Below are 17,996 nucleotides of genomic sequence, written 5' to 3' on the forward strand. Positions count from 1 at the left end.
CGTGCAAGCCGTGAAATGTTTTGTTCGCCAAGAAAACAAAAACTACGCGCAGTTTGCAGTATAATGAACCCATTAAGTCTTCTCAAACTAGAAATCAACGACACTCGAGTTTCACATCGACGCCAATTAACCGAGATAAAACGGCACCTGACTGTATTATTATTAAGCAGGTAGTACGTTCATAATGTCCTCAATGTTTGCTTGTGTTGCCTTTGTAAAAAATAAATAAGTGAGAAAAAACACAGAAAAAAACCCACGGCACCTTCTAATAACAACGAATACACACGTGAGAACTGCAAGAACATTATTTGGCAATTAGATGTTGAGGCCAGGTTTCCACTACATCGTCCAATAATTACCAACAGACACGAGACCACATATATATCAATTTGATGGTCATCTTTGATTTTTAGAAGCATTTGGCAATTAATGTGAAAGCCAGGTTTCCACTGTGCACTAGTTTCCAAAAGCCACGGTACCCCATACAGGTTAATGTGGTGGTCATCCCTGCATTTACAAGCATTTGGCAATTAGATGTTACTATTGTTAGAGCCAGGTTTCATTTGCAGCGTCGAATAATGTTCAGCAGTCACGAGAACATATATAGATTAAGTTGGTGGTCATCCTTGAGTTTACAAGCATTTGGCAATTCGATGTCAGAGCCAAGTTTTCACTGCATCACCCACGAATGTTCAACAGTCATGAGACCCCATATAGATTTATTTGGTGTAAGCATTGGCAGTTAGGGTTTTAATTCAGGCTTCCACTTCAGCGTACACTAGTTTCCAACGATCACGAGACCACATGTAGATTTAGTTGGTGGGCATCCATGAGTTTACAAGCATTTGGCAATTAGATGTTAACCCGTGTTTCAACTGGAGCGTACACTAGTTCCCAACGGTCACGAGACCACATGTAGATTAATTTGGTGGTCAACCTCGGGTTTACAAGCATTTGGCCATTAGATGTTAAAACCGCGTTTCAACTACAGCGTCCACTAGTTTCCAACGGTCACGAGACCACATGTAGATTAATTAGGTGGTCATCCGGGGCTGATAATTAAGAATACATGCGGACATCTCTTGACTAGATTGTGGTGACACCACACCAGGAGACTGGCTGTATCTGACTTTATTTGTATGGCTCATGCAAGATCACACTAAAATGATAGCGTCATTATTTCATGCAGGAAACCAGTTTGGAATAACGGAGAGGGGCTATCATTTTCTATACTTGTAAAAGATATACCTACTCATGCTTCGTGGGTCGTTTCTGTGTTTTTTCCCCACTAACGTCCCTTTCGCTTTAACAATTTGGAATAAAAGCCTTTTACCCCACTTTCCAGTTTTCGCAATACAGGCGCAGAAAAAGGCAATTAAGACAGACAAACAGACAGACACATATTTTCACGCAGACAAACAGACACATACTCACACAGCCACTTACAGACAAAGACACGCACGCACGCACGCACGCGTACGCACGCACACACACGCACACACACACACACACACACACACACATACAAATTAAATACACACACACACACTACCTACAACAACAAACCCATTTACACCCACGCCAACTCACCATCATCCTCCACTAACAAAAAACAATACAAAGCAAAGCTATAAATAAACAATGTTCCCTAAAAGATGTCAAAACAGAATCGTAACCAGAGCAAATTGGCACGAGAGGAAGATATACGAACAGGGGCAGAGGGTTGGGAAGTCGTCCCTCGGGGGAAGCAATCAAGAAAATGTTTTTCCTTTCAAGCTACCGCACTGCCAGAGTATTACACAGTCTCTTCAGCAAGGGAGATCATCGGGGACGCTATCCCTAGGATCCGCTCTAGCTCATCGATGTTACTGTTACAACACGAGTTATGCAAAAGTGAAGTGATAGGAGAAGCGGAGGCTGGAAGGAAATTGGAATATGATTTCCCCAATGACCTTCCTGCTTTTCTGGCTAGCTTATCGTGCATGCAACACGGGTCATAGTTGAATTTGTGTTTCTACCTTCAGAAGGATCCGGAAATTAATGTTCCCAAAAAGCCGACTGTGACATGAGCAGACGCCGGAGATAAACAACGCTTATTTTTGGTTTCGGGTAAACTAAACCCGTCCACAGACAGTTAATACAAAACTAAAAACAAGTTGCGTGCAGCGATATCAAAACATTTAGTCAATCTGTCGGCCTTAACACCAACACTAAACTAAAAGGTCTTCACCAAGAATGAGTCCTAGCTGACCGAAACCCGTCAACACAACGGTGCTGTCTTGGTAGCATGTTCATCGGTAACCTAATTTGCATAAAACGCTGCTGTTGGTTTTTTTTAGCTTAATATCCATTCAAGCATACCTATATTGTCTTGATTCTTGAAAACATTAAGTATGCAATGAAACACCTTTTGTGTCTGCTATTTCAATTTTGATTTCAAGTAAGATGTTGTTTCGTGTGAGTTATGTTTGAATTTTACGACGACAAACCATCATAATTCGACGAATGAATTCTTAGGTTCAAGCTAGTTGTGAGCATTTTGCTCAGCGAACGTTTTCTCAATACGCGTCGGTCCGTTATTTGTTTGTTTGTTTGTTTGTTTGTTTGTTTGCTTAACGCCCAGCCGACCACGAAGGGCCATATCAGGGCGGTGCTGCTTTGACATATAACGTGCGCCACACACAAGACAGAAGTCGCAGCACAGGCTTCATGTCTCACCCAGTCACATTATTCTGACACCGGACCAACCAGTCCTAGCACTATCCCCATAATGCCAGACGCCAGGCGGAGCAGCCACTAGATTGCCAATTTTAAAGTCTTAGGTATGACCCGGCCGGGGTTCGAACCCACGACCTCCCGATCACGGGGCGGACGCCTTACCACTAGGCCAACCGTGCCGGTGTTGGTCCGTTATGCAGACCTAAAAAGACATTTGAAACGTACATTCTTCGCTACCTCTCTTTGGTCTTTGTGTAATCTTGTAACCCAGAGCTCTGCAATGTCCCATCGGAAATGTGGACGTCTCGTGAACTTCTTTTGTTTGATGCCCTTGTCTCTCACAGTTCAAGAAGATCCGCTCAGAAGCTAATTGCAAATACTATACCAAAGCACACAATGTGACCACGTATGCCCCAGAGACACACTTTCTCTACCCGCATGGTCTGTGGAGTTTTGTTTCCTCGGTTCTGGAAATGAACCAATCATCGAATGTCGTTGTAATATCCCTAGCGAATGAAAGCCTTTTATTACAGTGTGTGAGTGTGTGTGTGTGTGTGTGTGTGTGTGTGTTTGTTTGTGTGTGTGTGTGTGTTTGTGTGTGTGTTTGTGTGTGTGTTTGTGTGTGTGTTTGTGTGTTTGTGTGTGTGTGTGTGTGTGTGTGTGTGTGTGTGAGAGAGAGAGAGAGAGAAAGAGAGAGAGAGAGAAAGAGAGAAAGAAAGAAATGAGAGAGTGAGTAAGTGTACTAGTGAGTAAGTGAGTGTAATCCTTGTCAGAGTTCGGTTGGTTATAGAAACAGTGGGTGAGAAAATAATGTGCTTACCTTTACATACCTTTTTTTTGCCACTGACCAAGCTGAAATCTCTGCCGTTGCTCTACTTGATCTATCAGCGGCCTTTGACACAGTCGACCACAACATCCTCCTTCAACGCCTTCAGCACACCTTTGGTATCCATAGCACAGCTCTTTCTTGGTTCTCTTCTTATCTTACCGACCGCTACCAGACTGTTTCGATTGACAAACTGAACTCTGACCCCATCAGGCTTGAGTGCGGAGTCCCTCAGGGCTCAGTCCTTGGGCCTGTACTATTTACTCTCTACACTCAACCTCTTGACCACATCCTTGACCGACACAACGTTCTCCACCACTCTTTTGCCGACGACTCTCAACTTCACAACAGCTCTTCCCCTGACCAGTCTGAATCTCTTCTTTCCTCTATCTCTGACACTATCACTGACGTGCAGAATTGGATGACAGAAAACAAACTTCAGCTCAATAGCAACAAAACTGAAGCTATCCTAATAGGCACTACATCCAAACTCTCCAAAGCCACCTCCGACTCTCTTCAACTCTCTGACTCTTCTGTCCCTCTGTCTTCTGCTGTCAAAAACCTCGGAGTCACTCTAGACAACACCCTTTCCATGAAACAACACATCTCTTCTGTCTCTCGCACCTGCTACTTCCAACTCCGCCGCATCGCCACTATCCGCAAATACCTCACCACAGATGCTACCGCCAAACTGGTCACTTCCACCATTCTCTCACGTCTTGACTATTGTAACTCTCTCTTGGCGGGTCTTCCCTCTTCTTCTATCTCTCGTCTCCAACGCATTCAAAATAGCTCTGCCCGTCTTGTCCTACGAAAGAAAAAGAGAGATCATATCACCCCCCTCCTACATCAGCTCCACTGGTTGCCCGTTCCTGCCCGTATCACCTACAAAATCAACACTCTCACCTACAAATGCCTCCATGGTCTCGCCCCTGCCTATCTCTCCGACTCTCTTTCTCTCTATGTCCCTTCACGAACACTCAGATCATCTGCCGACTCCCTCAAGCTCAACATCCCCCACACCAAACTCAAAACAGCAGGTCAACGCTCATTTTCTTTCCAAGCACCTAGCCAATGGAACACACTACCTCTCCCCCTCCGCCAACAACAGTCCCTCGAATCATTCAAATCTGCACTCAAGACATTCCTTTTTTCCAAATAATCCATGCATTATACACTGCCCACCCCATCCCACCCTGAATAACTGTACATATTTTAATGTTTGATGGTGTGTGTGTGTGTGCTAGTGACTTTAAGTCTCCGTGTGTGTGAACGAGTGTATGTGCGCCTTGAGTCGCCTGTTGGTGAGATATGTGCGCGTTATAAATATTCGTATTATTATTATTATTATTATTATCAAACCTGATGCGACCCTAAGTAATCAAACACTGCCACCTAAACCCTCTTAGTATTTGGTTTGAATTGTGTGCAGCGATTTCCACCTCATTAGATTTGTGCTTTGCATTTATAGTTATCTATATATATATATGACTAGTGTCTCTCTGTCTGTCTGTCTGTCTGTCTGTCTGTCTGTCTGTCTGTCTGTCTGTTCGCGATGCACGGCCAAAGTTCTCGGTGGATCTTTTTTCAAATTTGGACACCGTATTAAGCTACACCCCGGACCCAACCTCATCGATGAGATATTTCAACACGTGCTCTCAGCGCGCAGCGCTGAACCGATTTTGGTTCCACCTGAACTACCCGGGCCCCCATACCGACACACCAAAGCCGCTAGACCACATCACAACGCCAAAGTTCTCGGTGGATCTTTTTCAAATTTGGACACCGTATTCAGCTACATCCCGGACACAATATCATCGATGAGATATTTCAACACGTGCTCTCAGCGCGCAGCGCTGAACCGATTTTCGTTTTTCTGTTCATTTCACCATTCCCAGTAACTCTTCCTTATCTTCTCCAGTGTTTTGCGTTTATCTCCCTTCCTTCGTGTGGCTTCAATCCATATTCCTGTTTCTACGTTACTATTTTTAGAATGTCACTGCGCTGTCCAGAACGCTTCCCTTGCACCCGTAAGTTGTTCTTACTGTCAAAGTGAAAAGGTCGAATCAATTTATAGCCACGCGAAAAATACACTGTCACCTATCTCTATATATTTAGAGATATAGATATACATATAAATATATACGGCTTCTCTGTGTGTGTGTGTGTGTGGGCAACACCTGTGGATTATAGAGTTCTGTTTGTGATGGGGTCTAGCGGCTTTTGTCTGTCTGTATGTTCTGGCATTTGAGAAGCCACAACAGATAATATAGGGCTAAGAAATAAGCTCTAAAATTCTCAATCTCGTTTGACAGGACTTCGCCTTCAAAGGTGATTGTGGTGAACCGCCACGCTGTCTGTCTCTGTCTCGCGATTCCCCTAGTTTTATATAAACCTCTTCACAAAACCGTATAGTAATCTTATACCTTTAATTCCGCGCGTTTGAAAAATAAAGACAGACAAAAACCAAGTTCTTGGACTCATTTATCATATCAGTGAAAACGAGCCACGCTAGTCCATCAAATGACACATGTAAAACCTCCATAATGTAACAATCCAATCCAAACAGTTTTAGTCATGCCAAAAGTTCGTGCAGCTCTAAAATTTTACGTCTGGTCTGTCAAATTCACAGAAATGTCAATCGAACACGAGCAGTCGAGAATTAAAGTATCATGAGATAATTCCAACACAAATACAACGGAAGAGACCTTTCGACAACCATAATCGCGGTGTTAGTTTTCCTAAAAAATCGAGAACAATATTATTGGCATTTTTCTGGTCAGCATTTGTGTGGGGACAGAATTACGTGCTAGAGGTTTAGGTGGAGCGACACCGTTGTGTTGGGATCAACAAGAATTTAATGCACACACAAAAAATAGAACGGCAATGTGCGAGGGATTGAAATGAAACTAAGGAAGGAAAATCCGCTCACGTTCCCTGCCTTCCCCAGCCTCCTATTTAGATGCACACTACAATGCAAAGAACCAGCGGAGCAAAAATGCACAGTAATCCCCTGATATAAATGGTTACTCGATTTTGCAGAAGTTTCGCAAGCGAATTTCGTCTTCTGAAGAAAGACAGACAACATCCAAAATAAACAAAAACAAACACAAACGGACAAACAAGCTCGCAAACACTGACAGATTTACGAAATCGAGTGGTCAAAGACCAAACCTTAGCTTTTAACGTTGTGTATGCAAAAACTGACCTACATCTATACAGCTGGTAAAAAGGAAACATCATCCAACCACTTCTCTCCCCTTTCATTCATTTACGTTCTTAGAGTTCCTTCCCCTTTTTGCGTGTTTCCCCTCTATTTTCTTTCAAACCCTGTTCGTTCCGTGTTGCGTCTGCTTTTTGTTGTCTTTTGTGTTCTTTTCCTGATGAAGCTTCCAGAAGCGAAAATTCGTAATCGTCTTGTGTCGTCTTTGTATCGGTGAGTACAGTAATCCTTTGTTTTTTTAACTTTGTTCATCTTACCACAGTCATTTCGTTGTTTAGAAAAGGAAACATATTGACATCACACGTGTCACACGATTTCGTAAGATTAATCACCCCTCACTGCTCGTTCTCTCAGAGTCATTATATCTATGAATGTGACATTTTCCTGGCTTTAGAACTCGATGATGGAATTCATTTCCCGCAGGCAGAACCTCTTACTGTGTTTGGCCTGAATTTAAGCCGATGTTTAATGCGCCCCAGCGACAGATGACAAGCGGGAACAAACAGAATTTCCCGGCGGTCAATAGTAGTGTCGGGTGAAGCCAAGGGTGTTTGCAAGGGGGTCGCCCTGACAAACGCACTCGCTTCTTTTCCTAATAAATCAGGAAGCTAATTCAATAGTCAAGAGATGAATAGGCTCGGGATGCCTGTTGGCTGAATATGATATGTGGAAATGAGGTTTTGATCCTGTAACTAACCACCCACAAGTAGTTTACCAACGTACGGTTCCGGTTGTAGTTCGTATGACGTCTGTACTTTCCTTCACATAAGTGATAACTGTGTTTATTTTGGTTTGTGCTCGAACAATATAGCAAAAATATTTTCAAATTTACTTTTGCGAGTTGTTTGCCAAAAACCTAGAAGCTTTTAGTGACGTCAGGGCTTTGGTTAATTAGTTAAAGACAAACACCACAGATCAAACAAACCAAGACGGCTCTTCTTGACCACCCCCCCCCCCCCCTCCTTCAAAAAGTAAAACTTCAGACGTCGAAAGCGAAACTAAGTTCGAGAAGAAGCCATATTGCAAACGATGCGAATAATGACGTAACGTATACATTCTGTCGTTTCTCCTGAAATACCCGCAGAAACCGACAAGTAGTTCGAGAACGAATTGTCTCGTTGACTTCGTCATATCAGCAGGAGACAATTACTCGTAAGGTCGGCGCTAGGCTGTGCATGTGTCGGTATCGTATATTACTAATTAAATGCTTTGGTATCCCTTTTGTGCTCAAATTATTTTTAATAATGAATGCCCTTTTATACTGACTGACTGATTTTTAGTAAGTCTTGCTCTATATATTTCCTGTCCTTTTTTTTGTTTTTTTCCTTTCTCTTTTTTCTGTCTTCTTTCTGTGAGTAAGTTTTTCTTCTTTTTTTGTCTACGTTGCCGAATGGGTGGTGTGGTTCGAGTTATATCAAAGAGCATGGCTGTTGGAACAAAAACTCTTAACAGCAAAAAAGACAAACGGATCGCCTGATCCGAAGTTGAGCAAGAAACGTTTGCATGCCGGCAAGAAAAAAGTAAGAGGGTTTTCCCGACACGTCCCAGCTAGCAGCAAACAGTCAACCACAAACATCCACTGGAAAAGAGGAACAGAAACTGTGACCTGGCCTTTAATTCAATTAGCCGCCGAGTAATTGGCCAAGAAAAGGCCGTCCGTGGTCGGTTTTAACCAATTAGTTGAGCCGGCTCCAATAATTCAATTTCTCGCCAGCGCTTTACCATGCTCAAAGATAGGAAAGTGGCCGTAACACAATTAGCTGCGTGTCAAAATCGCATCGCCGAAGCGTCGCTCTTACTTTCCAGCGACGCACGAAAGAGCCACAAGAAAGCTGTAAAAACGCGTGGAAGGCGGGAGTAAGGTAGAGGCACGGGGTGTAAAACGACGAGGGAGCATGTCTTTGGTTTGCTCTTTCCGGAATTTACATGTGTCACAAGAGTCATTAGCAGTTTTTGTCTTCCTCCTCCCTTCTCTTTTTCGCTGAAGGTTTCTCTTTAACTTTTTGGGGTGCTTCTCCCCTGTCCTGTTTTTCTTCCCCTACTGCCCCTTCCGATCTTTTTAGGGGCATTACATTTCCCCATCTTTAGCTTTTTCAGACGATCATTCTCTCTGGGCTAAAAAGTAAAGGATGTTTTTTGGTGATGAAAAGTAGAGTTTGTGCATGGCTCGCCTTCATGTTCGCGAAGGAAGCCGCAAATTTAATCGGGTGGACTGTCATTCAAAGGCGATTGAGCGATGATTATCTTTGTTTCTAAAGATTCTTTCCTTGCTCTATTCATGCAACATTCCGATACATTTGGCATTACATTTCGTTCCAGTTATTATAAAAAAAAATGTTGAGTTTGACATTTCCTCGCAAGGCTTATACCTGCAGGTCTTCGTTTTCTGTTTCGTTTTGAATTGATCCGCACATTATAATGGTGATGCACACGGAACAAATTGGTTGCTAACCGATATATTTCACAAAAGGAGTGAAACGGAAAAAAACACACACTTGAATATTTTCTGTCTGCATTTGTCTGACTGGGGCAAAAGTTGAAGATCTTTTTCATTTGCCATTTTGCTTCACTTTCTTTTATCGGCGCATGATATGATAGCATTTTTGCATTTACCTGTTCAACATATCACATGATAACCGAAGATGAAGACGTTTACCTTGACAGACGCCACAGTGGTAACATTTCAAATAACGGAGGGGTAGAAGCTGTCGTTTTACAAATAAAGACCTCCAGGGGAGAAAATGAACAAGTCGCGTAAGGCGAAAATACAACATTTAGTCAAGTAGCTGTCGAACTCACAGAATGAAACTGAACGCAATGCAACGCAGCAAGACCGTATACTCGTAGCATCGTCAGTCCACCGCTCATGGCAAAGGCAGTGAAATTGACAAGAAGAGCGGGGTAGTAGTTGCGCTGAGAAGGATAGCACGCTTTTCTGTACCTCTCTTCGTTTTAACTTTCTGAGCGTGTTTTCAATCCAAACATATCATATCTATATGTTTTTGGAATCAGGAACCGACAAGAAATAAGATGAAAGTGTTTTTAAATTGATTTCGAAAATTTAATTTTGATCATAATTTTTATATTTTTAATTTTCAGAGCTTGTTTTTAATCCAAATATAACATATTTATATGTTTTTGGAATTAGAAAATGATGGAGAATAAGATGAACGTAAATTTGGATCGTTTTATAAAAAAAATAATTTTTTTACAATTTTCAGATTTTTAATGACCAAAGTCATTAATTAATTTTTAAGCCACCAAGCTGAAATGCAATATTGAAGTCCGGGCTTTGTCGGAGATTACTTGACCAAAATTTCAACCAATTTGGTTGAAAAATGAGAGCGTGACAGTGCCGCCTCAACTTTCACGAAAAGCCGGATATGACGTCATCAAAGACATTTATCAAAAAAAGAAAAAAAAGTCTGAGGATATCATACCCAGGAACTCTCATGTAAAATTTCATAAAAATCGGCCCAGTAGTTTAGTCTGAATCTCTCTACACACACACACAGACAGACAGACAGACAGACACACAGACACACATACACCACGACCCTCGTCTCGATTCCCCCCTCTATGTTAAAACATTTAGTCAAAACTTGACTAAATGTAAAAACCACACACATTACTTTGGGCAGTACCTTACGTCTTTCAAAAAATACCAGAAAATAAGAAAGATAAGTGAGAGCGAGTTTAAGTAAGACTGAAATAGGCTTCTATTTTCAACTAACATTTTTTTTTTTTTTTTTTTTGGGGGGGGGATTCACCTTGAGATTTAATTGTGCGAATTAAGTGTATGCCTACAACCCTGATGTTCATGTTAGCGCCGGAAACACACCTTTCTTAGCCTCAGATGTTCAGGCGCGCGCACATCAATGTGAAACGGAGATGACTTGGTGTCCCATGACACACTGACACTAACGTACGAATGTCTTCCTTCTCCTGAAACCTAAAACGACGTCTTTTCAATTCTTTCGTAATGTTTAGACGAAAATTCGAGGCATGACCGGCCGGAGCCGTACGTTATACACACACTTAACCCCACCCGACATCGTGGCGGCCAGGCCTGCGTCATGCGGAAGGTCCTCAGAGACAGACGAAAGCCCAAGCAGGGTGATCTCTCATACCTGTCGTCGTGATGGATGAGGGCAATTTTTCTCCGGGTTCCGGTCTTTTGCCTTGATTTGGCCAGTGGTTATTCCCGCTCACAGCGCTGTGCGTCATTCATCAAATCGCAGTTTCGGAACAGGCTGATCAGATGTCCAGTTGGGCTTGGAGAAAAGTCATGTCTGTCTGCTTGTTTAAGGGTCATCAATTTTATCTCCCTCCGTGTCTGGGGCTCTCGGCTAACTTCTCAGCTGTCATACAGAATGTTTGAGAAAACAGAAGTTCAAACAAAACAAATGTAGGAGTGTTTTCTTGTTTTTCGTTTTGGAAGGATGGACAGACGGAATGGACAGTACAGAGGTGGATGGAGGGGGGGGGATGGTGGGGGGTTATGGTTATATGCTTGAGGGTGATAATAACAGAACATTTTACTTTTGCTTCTTTCGGTTTCCTGTACAAGGCAAAAGAAAGCGGGAGACGCTGAACGTTAAGTCGCAGTGAGAAATAATAACGAAACGGGTAGATTTGTTTTCCAGAAAAAAAAAATCGAAAGTTTGCAAGCGAAGGAATGTTACTGTGTTGAGCTGAAGCATTCTCAAACAAATACAGTAGTCTGATTTTATAAAACAAATCTAAAATTGACTACTTTGCAACAGTTCTGGGAAAACAGGAAGCTGCATGTGGGGGGATTAGAAGAGAAAACGGGAAATAAAGGGTGACATTATATATCTTAGAACACGGGGTGCAAATGTGGACAAATACTTGCATCGGGTGAAATGTCAAAGAAAATCCAAGCCCAAAGCGTATCCGATGACGGTTTTGTGCCATTACTCATCCAGCAATCACATTAGAGTCTCTTCAAGGGGGTCAGAGGCAAAACACTCGACAAGAGCGTCCGCGACCCCAGACTGAATACGATACACGGGTCGCTCCTGCTATTGCAAAAACCCAGCATCCTCTCTTGCTGCAGCGAGCTGCCGTGCATTTATTGCCTGGCAGTTAATCGGCGGAAGTGTATTCCTCCGCACTTCTTCCCGTCTCCGGAACTTGTTTAGTGGTGTCCAGGTCTGTTTAGCTGGGTCTGGTATCAGCAAGGAAGCCAATGACATTTGCACCTCGCAGATAATTGGGTGCCAAATGCATGCGCGGGTTTGTACGAAAATGCATGTGTATAGGCAAAGATTTTCTCCACGTAAGTACATACTTCCCTCGAGAAAATGAGGGTGTTTTTGCCTTCATGTTTATTTGGATCTCGCCGAAGGCTTATTTCTAGGTGACGGTTAATCTTCAACTTGTTCACATTTCGCCCACGACTGCCGCAGGCCAACAAATACAGAGAGAGAGAGGGATAAAGAGAGAGAGAGAGAGAGAGAGAGAGAGAGAGAGAGAGAGAGAGAGAGAGAAAGAGAGAAAGAGAGAGAGAGAGAGACTCACATATTTAGGTTAACCAACAGTTAGCAACAAAAGGTCACCTTTGCACCACTGTATTTCGTAACTTCTTCCAATATTTGTGTTTTTTAACAAACCTAATTACGAAAACAGAAATTAAAAAAAAAGGCCTGTGCTTCTAGAGTTTTCCCTTACAAGCACGTGATTATCGCCCTTCGTCTTGAGTGCAAGATGCTTGAGGCAGCAGCCAATCGCCGCAAGGTTTGTTCGGTCACGCGCAAGGACCGGCGGGAAGGCTGTAATGGCGGGCAAAGACAAATCAGTTCTGTCACACTTCTTAGAGGATCTGGGTAGTGTTTCTCTCAAAGATTGCGCTGTCCTTCTAGACGTTGTTTTTCGCTGCGTTGGTTTTCTTTCTCGTTATTTTAGCTTGTTCTTTTTAACTCTAAGTGAAAACGAACGAGAACTTCGCGGGATAAGAGGCTATGCATTCTGATGGGTCTGAACTTTCTCTCTCACTCTTTTTTCTCTCTCTCGCTCTCTCTCTCTCTCTCTCTCTCTCTCTCTCTCTCTCTCTCTCTCTCTCTCACTATCTCTTCCTCCCTCTGTCTCTTTGTCTCAGTACCTTTCTCTCACTCCCCCCTTCTCTCTGTGTCTCTCTGTCCCCCCCTCTCTCTCTCTCTCTCTTTCTTTCTCTTCCTCCTGTCTCTCTCTCTCTCTCTCTCTCTCTCTCAGTCTTTATCTCTCTCCTTCAGTTACCCTTTCCTCTCTCTCTCTCTCTCTCTCTCTCTCTCTCTCTCTCTCTCTCTCTCTCTCTCTCCTCTTCTCTCTCCCTTTCCACTTCTTTCTAACTCTGTTTTAGACGTTATCCCATCCCTCAGTTCTGTTTGCTTAATGTTCCAAGCAAACCAGTAGATAAAAGGTCAAAGTTACTGCTCCTAATGGCCACTTTCGAGCAGGAAAAAAAGACCAAGGGTATCGTATTTGATGAAATGTAAAATAGTACTAGACAAAACTCTCCTCCACTGACAGTGAAATGTTGTACCGCTCAGAGTTAGACAAATTAACCCACATTTAACTTTCTGTAGGACGGTTGTGGATCAAACGTCTCACATTCAAAAATTAGTTTTAGGCCATCCAATTTCGACCTTTCAAATAACTGCGACAGACAAGATATCCCGAGAGAATCTCGCTTCAAAAATTGTAGTCAACCGTTCGACTTTCCCAAGAACTGCGAGAAAAAAAATTCCCGCGAGAATCTCGCTTACACTGTTTTTGCCTAATGTTCAGGACCTTCCTCCCACTCGCAACGGAGACGAGATCTTCAGTTTGCTTTCCTTAAACGCTGTCCTCTCCTTCCCAGTCAGTGTCTCGGCGATTAGCCTTGTATTCTCGCTAGGGGGCGCTCGTTTACTTCCGTTTCGGAGGCGCCGTCTGGCAGGCCTTTGGCAAATCTACTTTTGCAGCGTGTAATGCTTTCGGGTTGTTGCGCCTAACCCAATTGATTTTTTCTGCTTCTTCTTCTTCCCTCTAGCAAATAGTCTGTCGTGTCCATCACGTTGGGGTTTTGATGCAGCCAGTTTCGGTGCAGGGTAACACAGATGGGTTAAAAACAGCAGAAGGTGGGGCGATTGTATTTGTCTTCGGCGTCTGCTTTGTTTTACTTCCACGGCATTCTCGCTTAATATCCAAAGGGGCTTAGAGTCTCCCTGGTAGAGGGAAAGGTATACAGAAGGGGCATTCAAAAGGGGCGTTTTGAGGTCCTCGTTATAAAACAACAAGTCGCGCAAGACGAAATAACAACATTTAGTCAAGCTGCCGAACTCACAGAATGAAATTGAACGCACTGCTTTTTTCACCAAGACCACATACTCGTAGTTTCGTCAGTCCAGCGCTCGTGGCAAAGGCAGAGAAATCGACAAGCCATGCAGAATAGTGCGGTAGTGGTCGCGCTGAGCAGGATAACACGCTTTTCTGTATGTCTATTCCTTTTAGCTTACTGAGTTTGTTTTTAATCGAAACATATCATATCTATATGTTTTTGGAATCAGGGACCTACAAGGAATAAGATAAAAATTGTTTTTAAATCGATTTCGGAAAAATAATTTTAATCATAATTTTCATATTCTTAATTTTCAGAGCTTGTTTGTAATTCAAATATAACATATGTATATGTTTTTGAAATAAACAAATCACGAAGAATAAGATGAAATTATTTTTGGATCGTTTAATAAAAAATATTTTTAATTACAAGTTTCCGATTTTTAATGACCAAACTCATTCATTAGCCACCAAGCTGAAAAGCAATACCAAAGTCCGGCCTTCGTCGAAGATTGCTTTTCCAAAATGTCAATCAATTTGATTGAAAAATGAGGGTGTGACAGTGCCGCCTCAACTTTTACAAAAAGCCGGATATGACGTCATCAAAGGTATTTATCGAAAAAAAGAAAAAAAAGTCCGGGGATATCATTCCCAGGAACTCACATGTCAAATTTCATAAAGATCGGTCCAGTAGTTTAGTCTGTATCGCTCTACACACACACACGCACAGACACACACACACACACACACACACACACACACACACACACACACACACACACACACACACACACACACACACACACACACACACACACACCCACATACACCACGACCCTCGTCTCGATTCCCCCTCTATGTTAAAACATTTAGTCAAAACTTGACTAATTGTAAAAAGAGAAAAAAAGAAGGGGCATTCAAACTGGAGAAAAAAAAGAGAGGAAAAGCATATCACAAAAAGATAAATAATGATAAGTAGGGTAAGTAATTGTGCTGATATAATCTCTCTGTCCTCCTTTCCTTTCTATCTAAATATCCAATTTGTAACTGCTAGGCTCAATTCTAACCTAGATTTTAGAGAGGAAGTTGGTAACCAAGTGTATGAGACACGCAGAGAAAATTTCCCGAACATTCTTGGGTGTTTAAGTTTTATTAGAGTTTAATTCATCTTGTGTTTCCGTTAGAGATGTTTGTGTGTTTGATTGATGAAATTTACTGGTTTAAAACGTTAACAAATGTCCTATTTGCATGCATTTTAGCGCTATTACTTCCGTTTGAGAAGAAGAGTTTTTGGCGAGTAACATGTGTAATGTTAGTGGAGTCTTTTCTTTGTCTGTTCTTTATAGCTTTAAATTTAATTCTTTTCCTTTGCCTTCTTTCTCTTCTGTGAGAACGTGAACGTCCTCGAATTCACCTGTCTCTTTCTTTCTTTGTTTTCAGTGCAAGGAAAAGTGATGTCCAAGCGCTTTCTCAGATTCGGGCGAGCATTGACTGATGACCCTTTCCTTCGCTTCGGGCGGAGCTACATGGGACTGGGTCAGGGCAATGTCATGGACAAACGCTTTCTCCGCTTTGGACGGTCTGGTGGAGAGCCCACCCTGGATGATGTGGTCAGACTAGCCCTCGCCAGAGCTCAGGTCGAAGACTCGCCACTCTACCGAAAAAAGCGATCTGTGGCGGAATCTCCCGAAGCCCCTTCCGAAAAAGCTATCGCTCCCATCGACCATCCTGAGGGAGTGGCGAAGCGAGAAGCCACAGACAATGAATCTCCGATACAAGACGACAAGAGGTTCATGAGATTCGGCAAGAGGTTCATGCGCTTCGGACGCAGCGGAGAGGAGGATGAAGACAACATGTCAGCAGACAAGCGGTTCATGAGGTTCGGCAAAAGGTTCATGCGCTTTGGAAAGAGCGGACAAGAAATGGACGACTCCCAGTCAGCCGACAAAAGATTTATGAGATTCGGCAAAAGGTTCATGCGATTTGGCAAACGCGATGGCGCAGAGGAAGACCAAAACAAAAGTGAACAATCTTCTTCTTGAACGAAGAACGTTGAAAGTTCATCAAATGTTCAGCCTTTGCCATAAATCAAAACATCTTTTTCAAAAGGCAGAGACAAAATAAAGAAAATTGTTAAGCATGAAGCAATGATCGGCTCAGAAAAAGCTAAGTCTAAGCTTATTACAAGAACATGTTTTTGTGCTGCCATCTATCAACACAGATCATATATCTACACTTTTTTTGTTCGGATAACTCCATGTTTGTTCTTGATACCCATTTTCTCGTTACATGTCTACGATACTCGAAGGATCTCACTCTACTAAGGATCTCAAATACAGGATCTCAGCTATGAATAGCAAATGTTTTACAACAATACTCATGTTGAAACTCAGACATGCAAAAACTGTTTTGGAACGAAGCCATTTTGGACTGTGATGCTATGAACATTTCGCTTTGCTTTCTTTTTGCTCCTAATATTCCACATCCTTGATATTTAGAGGTATCATACCTCTTGACGAGAAATGAAAGGGGTTTTCTTACCTCCTGCCCTCCTTCCAAAAAATCAAGGGATATCAACATGTATTTTGCGACTGAACGTCACAGGAAATAACTTACAAACAACATTTAATAACTGATTCAGTGAAATAACCAATCTGACACATAAGACAGAACAAAGTTTGTTTTGTGTCTGTGTCTCCTTGCTTCAAAATTTATTCGGGAAACATTTGTTCTTATATCATTGTGTGTCTTACACCAATATGTCAAAAACACTGGATTCAAAAGCAGGCAAACTTCAAACCACCAAAACAAGAATACTATACATGTTCATATCTCTTGAATATAAAACCATGTTGCTATATCTCTTCATTGAGCTATCTGTACGTGATATTTTTGGTATCAGGAGGTAATATGCCTCCAATTTGAGGGGATGTGGAACATTATAATCCCTCAGTCCATTCTTGTGATACTCTACGTTTTTTTGTTACAACCGTTTTTGTTTTTTTAGACTAACGGTTTTCATTCTTGTCGCTTGAAAAATAACTTTCCAATTTTGAGGCAGCCGGTTCTTGAATACAACGAGAATGACGTTTTGGGAGAGAAAAGAGATGATGGAAACTTTTTTCTTTTTTTTCTAAGATTTTCTAGTATTCACTATTTTCAATTCTAACGTTTTGTTAAATTGCCATTGTCTTCATGTTTTCTGTCAAATGTATTTAAAATTGGCCCTGACAGGCAGATTATTGAAACTACACATCTTTCACTTTGGTTGCATTTGGACGTATTTTTCGACGAAAGATTCCATTTTGAATGAATACTGGACAGTCAATTTCGCGAACTTGAAATAAAAGAGACTTGTAAATAAAGCCACTCATGAACCGAAACAAATATATGTGTTTTGTGACTGTTCTGAGAAAGAAGTGCAGTACTCGTTTCATTTAGAAGCATTTTATAACACACATAATTATATGCTCATACCGAAAAAGACGCAGCGATTTTCATTACAGCTAGCTACTTCTTTGCATTCTAAAATAACAAATGTACAAAAAAAAGAAACTAAAGAAAGTCAGAAGTGTCTTCCAGACCTATCTCTATCTCTCCCTGTCTCTGCTCCCCGTTTCTCTCTCTCTCTCTCTCTCTCTCTCTCTCTCTCTCTCTCTCTCTCTCTCTCTCTCTCTCTCTCTCTCTCTCTCTCTCTTTCTCTCTCTCTCTCTCTCTCTCTCTCTCTCTCTCTCTCTCTCTCTCTCTCTCTCTCTCTCTCTCTCTCTCTCTCTCTGTTACTCTCTTCTGTTTTGAATTTAAGTTAAAACTCTATGGGATCCCGAAAGAAAACCTGCTGTCAGTGATTTTCAGAGATAGTTAACATAAAGCATGTCATCATTTCACAAGCGAAAAAAAGTTCGAGAAGAC

At 42.0% G+C, this 17,996-nt stretch overlaps 1 protein-coding gene across 1 annotated transcript in view; it reads left to right on the forward strand.

The window, feature by feature from the left end:
* LOC138971484 (FMRFamide neuropeptides-like) overlaps positions 1–17,474 on the forward strand; it is a 28,262-nt gene extending 10,788 nt beyond the window's left edge. The window contains exon 2 of the mRNA XM_070344219.1: positions 15,528–17,474. Coding sequence (XP_070200320.1) covers positions 15,528–16,129 — 602 coding nt within the window. The 3' untranslated portion in view covers positions 16,130–17,474. The remainder of the gene's footprint in view (positions 1–15,527) is intronic.
* Positions 17,475–17,996: the final 522 nt, after the last annotated feature.

The sequence above is a fragment of the Littorina saxatilis genome, linkage group LG7 (genome assembly GCF_037325665.1).
Source record: "Littorina saxatilis isolate snail1 linkage group LG7, US_GU_Lsax_2.0, whole genome shotgun sequence".
NCBI lineage: Eukaryota > Metazoa > Mollusca > Gastropoda > Littorinimorpha > Littorinidae > Littorina > Littorina saxatilis.